General features: G+C 48.8%; 1 protein-coding gene across 1 annotated transcript; it reads left to right on the forward strand.

The window, feature by feature from the left end:
- The first annotated feature begins 9,782 nt into the window (after positions 1-9,782).
- LOC111893943 (uncharacterized) lies at positions 9,783-11,089 on the forward strand. The gene is made up of 2 exons (XM_023890020.1): positions 9,783-10,172; positions 10,655-11,089. Exons 1-2 carry the CDS (start codon positions 9,783-9,785, stop codon positions 11,087-11,089), a joined length of 825 nt encoding a protein of 274 aa, XP_023745788.1.
- Positions 11,090-11,370: the final 281 nt, after the last annotated feature.

Genomic DNA, 11,370 nt, shown 5'->3' on the forward strand with positions numbered 1-11,370 from the left:
TGCCTCCCATCTCATTACCGCTTCCACCTTGGCCGGATCGACCAATATCCCTGTCTGATTTACAACGTGCCCCAGAAATTGAACTTCCCGTAACCAGAAGTCGCATTTGGAGAATTTTGCATATAGCTTCTCCGACCTCAGTACCTCAAGGACCTCCCTCAAATGTCCCTCATGCTGCTCCCTAGACCGCGAATACACCAGAATGTCGTCGATGAACACAATCACAGACCGATCCAGCATCGGCCTACATACCCTGTTCATGAGATCCATGAACACTGCTGGGGCATTGGTGAGCCCAAAAGGCATCACCACGAACTCGTAATGCCCATACCGCGTCCTAAAGGCTGTCTTCTGGACGTCCTCATCCCGCACTCTCACCTGATGGTACCCTGATCTCAAATCAATCTTGGAAAACCAAGATGCCCCTTGCAACTGATCAAATAAATCATCGATCCTCGGTAACGGATAGCGGTTCTTAACTGTCACCTTGTTCAGCTCCCGGTAATCGATACACATCCGGTGTGAACCATCCTTCTTTTTGACGAACAGAATCGGTGCTCCCCACGGCGAGCTACTCGGCCGAATAAATCCCTTCCCCAACAACTCTTGAAGTTGCGAGGACAATTCTTGCATCTCTGGAGGTGCAAGACGATAAGGCACCTTCGCAATAGGCGCAGCCCCTGGAACTAGATCGATACCGAACTCCACTTGTCTCGCAGGAGGTATTCCCGGCAAATCCTCGGGAAAAACATCTGGAAACTCGCGCACCACTGGAACCTCCTCCAATGTCTTCGGTCTCTTGGAACTCTCCCGCGTATCCATCACATATGCCACAAAGCCGTTACATCCCCGCTGTAGGCATTGCCTCGCCCTAGCGGCCGAAAAAAAAGCTGATCTCGAACGGGTACCCTCGCCGTACACCGTAAGGACTCCCCCACTAGGGTCTCGTATAGTCACCAACTGACGCTCGCAGTCGATGACAGCGCTGAATCGGCTCAACCAGTCCATGCCTACGATGACACAGACATCACCCATCGCAATAGGAATTAGGTCAATCGGAAACGCGACCCCGAAGATCTCTAGCACACATCCCCGAAGAACCTCCGTAGCACAAATCACCCTCTCAGCCGCAATGGAAACACTCAAAGGCCGACTTAACGGCTCACGACTAATGCCGATGTGCTGACTAAAAGCTAACGATACAAACGATCTACTCGCACCCGAATCAAATAATACTAGAGCAGGCATAGAGTTCACAAGGAAAGTACCTACACATACATTAACATAAGCATAACATTTCGACCTTTAATTAAATACATGAAAGATAACATACCTGCCACAACATCGGGCGCAGCGCGGACCTCCTCCGCAGTCAGCTGAAAGGCTCTCCCGCGAGCCCTCGGGGCCTCGACCTTCACCGGTCGGGTCTCAGTAGTCCGAGTAGTAGATGCAGCTCCCTGACGAAGTTGCGGGCACTCGGCCTTCCGATGGCCTGTCTGGTTGCAGTGAAAGCAAACCATGAACCCCTTAGGGCAATCCCTGGCAATATGTCCCTCTTTGCCACACTTGTAGCAACCACCAGCTCGACACGCCCCCTCGTGACTCTTGCCGCACTTCGCGCAAGTGCGACCCTTCGAACCTCCCCTCCTCGAATCAGCGAACTTAGTCCGCTTGGCTGCCGGCTGAGACTGGGCCGGACGTCGATCCACCTGCCGAGACTCAGCCTCCTCCCTCACTTGAGTCTCTAACTCGATCTCACGCTTCCTGGCGTTCGCCTGAAGCTCAGTGAAAGTACGATAGGTGGAGTTTGACACAAACTCCCGGATCTCCCTCTTCAAAACACCCAAATAGCGGCTCATCCGCGACTGCTCCGTAGATACCAGCTCGGGGCAGAACATTGCCCTCTCATGAAACTTCCGTGTGATCACTGCCACGGAATCAGTACCCTGCTTAAAGGTCAAGAACTCCTGAATCAATCGCTCCCTCTCTACCGGGGGAACGTACTCATCCCTGAACATCTCCGTAAACCTCTCCCAGGTCACCGCCGTAATCTCTGCCTGAGTGAAGTTCGCCGTCACGAACTTCCACCAATCCTTCGCTCCCAGACGGAGCTGGTTCAAGGCGAACCGTACCCTCAGGTGCTCCGGGCATGAGCAAGTATAGAAGCACCCCTCGATGTCGGCGATCCACCTCATAGCTGCAATCGGATCCTGCGTCCCATCAAATTCAGGGGGTTTCGTGTTGCTGAATTCCCTGAATAGTGATGAATCACCCCCTTGCGGCCTGGCAGCAGCCACCGTTGCGGTAGCGGCAGCAACTGCAGCTTCAGAAATTGCGGCGCACCGCTCCTCAAACTCCTCCATCAACGTGGTCTTAATAGACCCAAACATCTCCGGGATCTCCGCCCGGACCGCCGCAGCTACCTCTTCCTGAATAATCTGACGAATCTCCTCATCACTCGCACCGCTCGAACTCGCCCCATTGCGTGTGATAACCATGATGTCTCTGAAATACAACATAAAATCATCAGAGACTCCACCAAGTACAATTGTACTCGATACGCGCCCTACCCAGTCTCCGATTTCCAGGGATTCTTATTTGAGTCTTCTACTGATCCGGTGCCTTCGATAGTACGGGCCCAATACTACCGACCACACCGTATCAGTATTCGTCCCAAATCTTCCTCCCCAAATCCCGAATAACGAGTACTCTACTTCTAGTATGCACTAATTACTTGCACGCTACCAAATATCTCATATAAGCAATCTTCCTAGACTAAGGCATCACAAAACAGGCAATTCTATTCCTATCATGAATGCCTAGTCTTCTAGCATGCATAACAATTCATAATTCAGTGCATAACATAACATTATAAGGTATTCTGGGGATCTTTACCGTTCAGACGCTGGCTGCACGTACACACCGTTCCATCCTTGTTTTACCGCTTTATCATTTATAAAATGTTGTGTCCTTATTATTTAAAAAAAAGATTTTTCCTCAAATCCCCGGTCTGAGTTCAGTTGCACCCAAAAGTACACCCGAATCCCTCAAACCAAGGCTCTGATACCAATTGTAACATCTCATATTTTCAAATAAATTTTTCATTTAAAACAAAACATCATTATTCGACAAAAGGGTTTATTCCAAGTTTATTTCAAAAATTATAAATAATAAATCTCCAGGATCTTCAACAGTGGCAGTGTGTACGCGTCACGCCGGCGCCTTCCCACGGTCATCACTAGTACCTGAAAAACACAAACACAACTAGTAAGCATAAATGCTTAGTGAGTTCCCCAGTATACGACTTACCCACATACGCCTTCCGGCCCGGACCTTCCGGTCCACATAACATTGCCTTCCGGCCCGTAATATAATCGCCTTCCGGCCCGTATAGATTGCCTTCCGGCCCATAGTATCTTGCCTTCCGGCCCATAATAGTATAAAGCATAACACATATAATATAACACACATAACACATAAGTCATACATCATACCGTTCTTCCTGTCACGTAAAGTCTCGCCTTCCGGCCCGTATAAGCATACATCACATATAAGCATACATCACATATAAAGCATACATCACATATAAAGCATCTACCTCTCTAGACATAGCATAATATAACACATACGACCTTCCGGTCTCACAGTCAAACCCTTCCGGGTGAAGTATAGTGAGAAGACTCACCTCGTAGTATGCAAGCTATAAACCCTTCGAGCTACTCGCACTCGATCCGCTAATCCGCAGATTCCCTATAATACCACATACCTTTATTAATGATCTTATCAAACAAGACAACTGACCCTACTAAGTTATATACAGGTCAACGGTCAACCTTGACCGGACTCGTCGAGTCTAAAGGGTAACTCGACGAGTATAGACACCCTGACACTACTCGCCGAGTCTGAAGAACGACTCGACGAGTTCCTGTAGATCTTCAAGCTACTCGCCGAGTCTGAAGAACAACTTGACGAGTTTCAATAGGTCTTCAAGCTACTCGCCGAGTCTGAAGAACAACTCGGCGAGTCCTAGTGAATCTTCAAGCTACTCGCCGAGTCTGATCATTGGACTCGGCGAGTCCTCGCCATGCAGCCAATCCGCTGCCTCCTGTATTTCGCATGATTTCGAAATATATAGATATGGGGCTTCCTGGACTTTCACATATACTAATACCGGGGTTTTTAAACACTTATAACATCACTACAATCCAACAATCCCTTAAATGGGTTTCCTAAACCCTAAATCCGCATACAACATAAGAGCTACAGATTTCAATCCGAAAATTACCTGGAAACGTGTTCCTTGTGTCTCCAAACCTCCAGAGCTCAACCCCTTGATCCTCCTTTGATCACCACCTTGCCTCTCCTTGCCTAACAACCACTTTAAGCTTCCACTAGCCTTCACCCTTGCTCCAGATGCCCACAGCCGTTTAGGTTACCTTCAATCAGCCAAAAGACGAGACATGACGGCCCTAAAGCCATTATATACGATCCAGAATCAAAACGGCTAGGGTTCAGCTGAAATAGCGTCGACTCGCCGAGTCCCTTATTGGACTCGTCGAGTCCAGTCGCGCGTCTGCGACCAAGACCATGGCCCTACTCGGCGAGTCATGCACCAACTCGCCGAGTCCCCTCCTAAATGTGCCCCAAAAATAATTTAGAGAAATACCTGAAATTCCGGGCTGTTACACTTTAGTTGTTCCCGAATTTGTACAATCTTCTTGGTTGTCTCTCTTATGATTTACGGGCCAGTGAGAGTGTTGTCGGGTACTTGTCCTATAGTACTTGGTTCTTGGTATGTGTTCTGTTATTAAATCTTCCTTATTTTTTCATTTTTGGCCTTGGACTCGGCGAGTCGAAGGACTGACTCGCCGAGTAGAAGCGGGATGAGGCGCGGGGTTTAAGTTGTGGACTCGGCGAGTTGAGTCCCAGACTCGGCGAGTAGCCACTGTTTGGACAAAAACCCTAATCTAGGGGTTTGCACCCCATTTAAACGACCTTATGCAGCCTCATTTTCCCTTTATGCTCCCAAACACTCCTCATAGCAAACCCTAGCCGTTTTTGTGAAGATCTAAGGCTTTTTGAGTGATTCTTGTGAGTTTTGGTCTCAAGGAAGAAGGAAGAGCATAGAAGGATCAAGAAGGGACTGAAGGATTCGAGTTTGGTTCATCATTGCAATCTTTGGAAGGTATAAAGTCTGAACCTTGCTCATTCTTTTGTTAGATCCCTCTTTGGGGTGATTTAGGGCTTTTATAAGCCATTTTTGGTGGCCAACCATGTTTGCAAACATGTTTGGGGGTTTGGGCTTCTGTAGTATGTTATTTTATGAGCCACAAGTCAGATCTAGGTTGCTTCTACACCAAGGAAGGCCCCATGCAACAAAAGAACCATTCTAGAGCCTTTTAAGCTCTAATGTCCCATGCATGCACGTAAAGTTTGTAACTTTACATGCTAGATCGAGTTTAGGGGCATGGATCTATCATTTGGTTAAGTGTTGTACATCAGAAATCGAAGTTCTTAGTAAGGAATGTGTTAGACTAGGTGAGTCCATTTCTGGACTCGGCGAGTCCAAGGGTTTTGGTCCCATATCAGTGAGGGTCGTAAGGACCAGTTGAATGTGGAAGGGTTTTTAGGAGTCCCGGGGAGTGACCCATTGTTCTGGACTAAGCAAAGTGTTCTGGGAATTCATGGTACTCGGTGAGTGCATGAACGGACTCGGCGAGTCCAAGACAATCTTCATGGAACTCGGCGAGTTGTTCATCAACTCGGCAAGTCGAGGACAAAACGTGTTCATAGGATGAAGAGTAACTCGACGAGTTGTTCATACAACTCGGCGAGTCAAGTCAGGACATGAGTATCAGTCGATGACGAACTCGACGAGTTGTTCATACAACTCGGCGAGTCGGATGTGGATTCAGTCGGTGTTCATTTAGAAGGAAAACTCGTCGAGTCATCGCCTAACTCGACGAGTAGAGACGAGTATGAGGTCTGATGAAAGGATAGGGACTCGACGAGTTGACGACTCAACTCGGCGAGTCAGGTCAACTGGAAGTTGACTTTGACTTTGACTTGGTCAAGGGGTAAAATGGTCATTTTACCCTAAGGGTAGATGTCAGTTTCTGACTAAGTGTTTTGTGGGAATTTTAGCCGGAGAACTTCTGGAGCAGCCGCGGCAGCAGTCAGAGGATTCCTGCACAGTTCAGCAGATACGAGGTGAGTTACCTTCCAGTAGGGATGGGTCTAAGGCCACAATGCCGGCCCATCATTGAGGAGTATTTAGAAGATAATTGTCTTTGTGATAATTTATCTTGGTTTGGTATGCGTTTGGTTATGTGTTATATCTTCATGATATGTTGCATGATAGGGATAGATTCCCTGATAGTGGTTCGTAGGACCAAAGGGTAGGTCTGTACCTGGATATGTCTGAATGTGTGCTTATACCTACTACTATATGCTAGTGGTAGGGGTGGAATAGTCCCCAGTTTCCGGTTGAAAGATACCGATGTCGATTACCGGTTGAAAGATACCGATGATTGATGGTGTGCCTAGGGTAGCACAACATGGTCGCGTCCAAGCCCTAAAGTCGGGCACACCAGCCAGGCTCAGCCCAGCAGGCTTAGCGCCCGCTGGCGCCCCCGGGGGCAGAATGCCTGGGCGGAAGGCTCGCGCCTGCCAAAGTGACGCTCCGTGCTCCAAGGCAAAAGATACGGTCAGGAGAAAAACAGTGGGATCAGAGCATTACCGTCAGAGTCAATGAGGGCGCTCTAGCAGTGGAAGGCGCATGACCCTCCAATCAGCGCCTCAGACCCTGTCTCCTCAGAAAAGCGATCCTGTCTGGTACGGACCAGACAGGGGCGCTAGGTATAAAAGGATGCATCCTTAGGCTAGCGAGGTAAGTTCTCTGGCGATTCTAGAAAATACATACACAAACCCTAAATCATCCTCTAATTTGACCGTCGGAGCGTTCTTCCGGGAGCTCCTCCCGGAAAGCAGCTGACGACCTTTGTTCTCTATGATCTTGCAGTATCACTCAAGCATTCAGGAAGAACCTAACCGAAGCACAAGCGAGGTCAAATGGGGAACGAGGTTCCATCATTTGGCGCCATCCGTTCGTGAGACGAAGAACGCAAATGAAAATCACGAAAATGAGCATCAATGGCGTCCAGCGGTAAAGACGGACAGCTAGCTAGTCCCATACGTCCCATGACGACGCTGGACGAAACGCCACCACCTGCACTGGCCAACAGGGTCGTTTTAGGTGAAGGAAGTTCTACAATAATCGTCGGAGATGCTTCACAATTTCCTTTTCCTCAGCAAGAAGCAACTCCGGTGGAGTTACTCCCATCTACACAGCTTCAGATACCACCGTTCTTCGCACAGTCGTTGCAACAGACACGAGCAATTTACTCGACAACACCCCCGTCGTGTTACATTTCCAGTTTCCCGTCGCCATTCGCAACACCTTCATCACTTCAGGCGACGAGTAGGCAGAGTTCCACAACCCAATTGCCGTCACTGGCTCAAACCATGATGAACAACCCACCACCCGTCTACCCGGCGACCTGTACGTGGTCAGGACCCACTATATCCACCAACAACAACTTGCAATAACCGGTAACAATCAACCCCGCTGCGTCCGTACCCACTTTCTCCACTAGTTATCCTTTTCAGTTGCCATTCCAACCATACCCCTTTTATGGACCAAGTCTGGGCTACTTTACACCACCACCGCATGGTACGAACTCCCAGTACCAGCAAGGGACGTCGACCATCCCAGGCCAGGATGGTTTTTCCCAAAGCATAACGTCTCCGTTCGTTAAAGAGCTGTTGGATTACGAGATACTAAATACCGCAAAACTCCTAACACTCAAAACGTACAATGGAACAACCGACCCGGACAGTCACATCGACACATACGAATGGATGATGACGTCGCTAAAACTCAACGAGAAGTTCTGGTGCACGTACTTCCCAACAACACTCGAGGGCAACGCTGACATGTGGTTCAAGACACTACAGCCAGGCAGTATTTCAAACTTCACTCAGCTCAAGTGTCTTTTCCTCACCAACTTCATGCAGCTACGCAAATACAAGGGGGACTCTCACTCCATTATTGGATGTAAACAAAAAAGGGGGAATCTGTACAAGAATACTTTACAAGATTCACAAACGCCACGCTAGATGTACCAGGGCATGACAAAGGTCTTATAGCCGGAGCCTTCGCGTGGGGACTCCTGCCAGGACCTTTGTCGCAAAAACTCATGGGAAATAAGCCCTTAACACGAGCCGAGTTGAAGGAATGAGTAGAACGATATCTACGACAGGAGGACGGCGAAGCAGCTAAGCAAGCTTACTTGAATGCCATGACGACCACCAAGCATCACCAGCCGAGTCATACGGACTTCCGAGGAGGTGGAAGACATTATAGTCAAGCAAGAAGACCGCCAGCGCGTTTACGACCATTCGCCAGAGACGACAAATGGGGTCGTCGCCCGGAAGTGTACACAGTGTCTGGGAAACAGCAACCGGCCAAGTCACCCAAGAGTCGGTACTGTGAATACAACAAAAGTAAGACGCATGATACGGTTAACTGTTCGGTGCTAAAAAGGGAGATGGAGGAGAAACAACTCAAAGGAGATCCGGTGGAGGTGGCACGGAGTCTACGCGCCAAGTTTGACGCCGAGAATGCCAAGGGCCCATCCCGTGAGGGGTTCAGCCTGGGGAGATATTCATGATACGCAGCAAGAGAAGTAGGGATGAACAACGAGGAGAACAGACAACCGTTAAACCTTCAGCACGCGCGCTCACGTTCTCCATTCAGGATCCCAGGTCGGCTGGTTGGAGATGTGACAACCCGTTGATAATACAAGCATCTATCAGAGACGTGACTATCCACCAGGTCTATATTGACACCGGAAGTTCAGCAGACATCATCTATGAGCACTGTTTCCGACTCCTCCCTAATCGCTGGAAAGATAACTTGCGACCTACGACTGGTAGGCTGGTGGGATTCACCGGCCATAGCGTGTGGCCGCTAGGCATAATCCACCTTCCCCTGAAAACCACCAGCCATGACAAATAGAGAAAGAAAACTGGCCTGATAGACTTCGTGGTCATTCGACACACAGCAGAGCACAACATCATCCTAGGAAGAACAACCATCTTGAAGTTAGGAGCAGTACCATCAACCATGCATGGAATCCTGAAATTTGACACACCGAAAGCCGAAGCCATGATACTAGCCACTCCACCCAAAGAGTTGCAGTGCTATACAGTCATGAAGCCAGCAGAAAAAACCAAAGGGTGCAAAAGACCCAGGGGCAATACCATAAAGGGGAAGGAGATAATCAATGAAAACCACCCTGATCAGCTGATCAATGTTGGATGCGACCTCCCAGATCACACGAGAAGAGCACTGGTCGACTTGCTCAAGCGCTACAAACATGTGTTCGCATGGACTCCTATAGACATGGTGGGAGTAGAAAGGAGGGTCATGGAACACAAACTGATGATCAGACCAGGAGCGAAAGAAGTTAAGCAGAAGAAGAAGGTCCAGGGGGAGACCGTAATAGGGTGATTAATGCAGAAGTGACCAAGCTGACGGAGGCTGGGATATTAAGGGAGGCAATATTCCCAACATGGATCGCGAACCCATTATGGTCTGCAAGCAGGATGGATCGTGGCGTATGTGCATAGACTTCTCCGATCTAAACAAGGGGTGCCCTAAGGACTGCTATCCCCTCCCGGAGATCGATCAGAAGGTAGAGTCGCTATAGGGATTTAAAATGAAATGCTTTCTAGATGCGTATAAGGGATACCACCAGATATTGATGAGCAAGGAAGACAAAGAGAAGACTGCCTTCTATACGGATCATGGCACTTTTTGCTACACTAAGATGCCTTTCGGATTAAAGAACGCGGGGGCAACATATCAACGTCTGGTTGATTCGATATTCGCCAAGCAGATTGGAAGGAACATTGAGGTGTACGTGGACAATATGGTAATTAAAAGCCCGGATGAGGAGAGGATGCTTCAAGACATCGAGGAAACATTCCAGACGCTAGAAGCTGTCAAGATGAAGCTAAACCCAGCTAAGTGCACGTTTGGAGTGGAAGAAGGGCAATTCCTAGGATACTATGTCACCAGACAGGGCGTCCAACCTAGCCCGACCAAGGTCGACGAGTTCATCGAGACGCCAAGCCTAAACTCTCTTCGCGATGCACAATGTCTGAACGAGAAGCTTACAACACTAAGCAGGTTCATTTCGAACTCTGCTGACAAGGCCATGCCATTGTTCCACACCTTAAAGGGGTGCATGGAGAAAAGCAACTTCCAGTGGACAAACAGGCAGAAAAGGCACTCCAGAAAATTAAGGAAGCGCTACACGAACTGCCGACGTTGGCCACCCCTATCCCTAGAGAAACGTTACAAATGTATCATTCAACGTTAAGTAAAGCAATATCCTCGGTATTGGCTGTGGAAAGGGAGGGGGAACAAAGGCCGGTGTAGTTTGTTAGTAGAGCTTTGCAAGGACCGGAACTCAATTACCCCATGCTGGAGAAATTGGTATTAGCACTCATCTATGCCGCGAGACGACTCAGGCGATACTTCAAGGTGCACCAAATCATGGTACTCACGAGCTACCCCATTAAATAGATCTTGCTCAAGCCAGGGACGTCAGGGCGACTGGCCAAGTGGGCAATTGAGTTGGGGGAACACGACATAAACTACCGCCCAAGAACGAGTATCAAGGGGCAGGCGCTAGCCGACTTCTTACTGGAAATCCCAGACGTAGGGAACCCGGCAAAGGAGAAGGTGTGGGTAGTTGAAGAGGCCCCGACGGAGCAGGGTTCATGGACCCTGTATACGGATGGAGCATCCAGCAGGGAAGGCTCGGGGGCGGGACTGATTTTAACAAGCCCGAAAGGAGAGGAAGTAACCTATGCCCTCCGTTTCGACTTCCACACATCAAACAACGAAGCGGAGTACGAGGCGCTTCTTGCAGGGTTACGCTTAGCTAGACAGATGGGTGCGAAAGCTGTAACAGCCTTAACTGACTCGAGGTTAGCAGCATTACGAAGTCAACGGTAGTTTCGAGGTAAGAGACCCAAGGATGGGGAAATATGTAAAGATGGTGAAACAGCTAGTAAGGTCGTTCGGCCAGTTTGCGATCAAGCAGATACCTAGAAGCAAAAACAAGAGGGTGGACACTTTGAGTAAGCTGGCGTCCACATGCTTTGACCATCTATCAAAGAAAGTTTTAGTAGAAGTACTCAGAGAAAGGAGTATAGATGAGCAGCAAGTGAGTATCTTAACCCTCGTTGGACCGTCATGGATGACACCGTACCAAGAATACCTCCAAAGAGGAGTGT

This window comes from Lactuca sativa, chromosome 7 (assembly GCF_002870075.4).
Source record: "Lactuca sativa cultivar Salinas chromosome 7, Lsat_Salinas_v11, whole genome shotgun sequence".
Taxonomy (NCBI): Eukaryota; Viridiplantae; Streptophyta; class Magnoliopsida; order Asterales; family Asteraceae; genus Lactuca; species Lactuca sativa.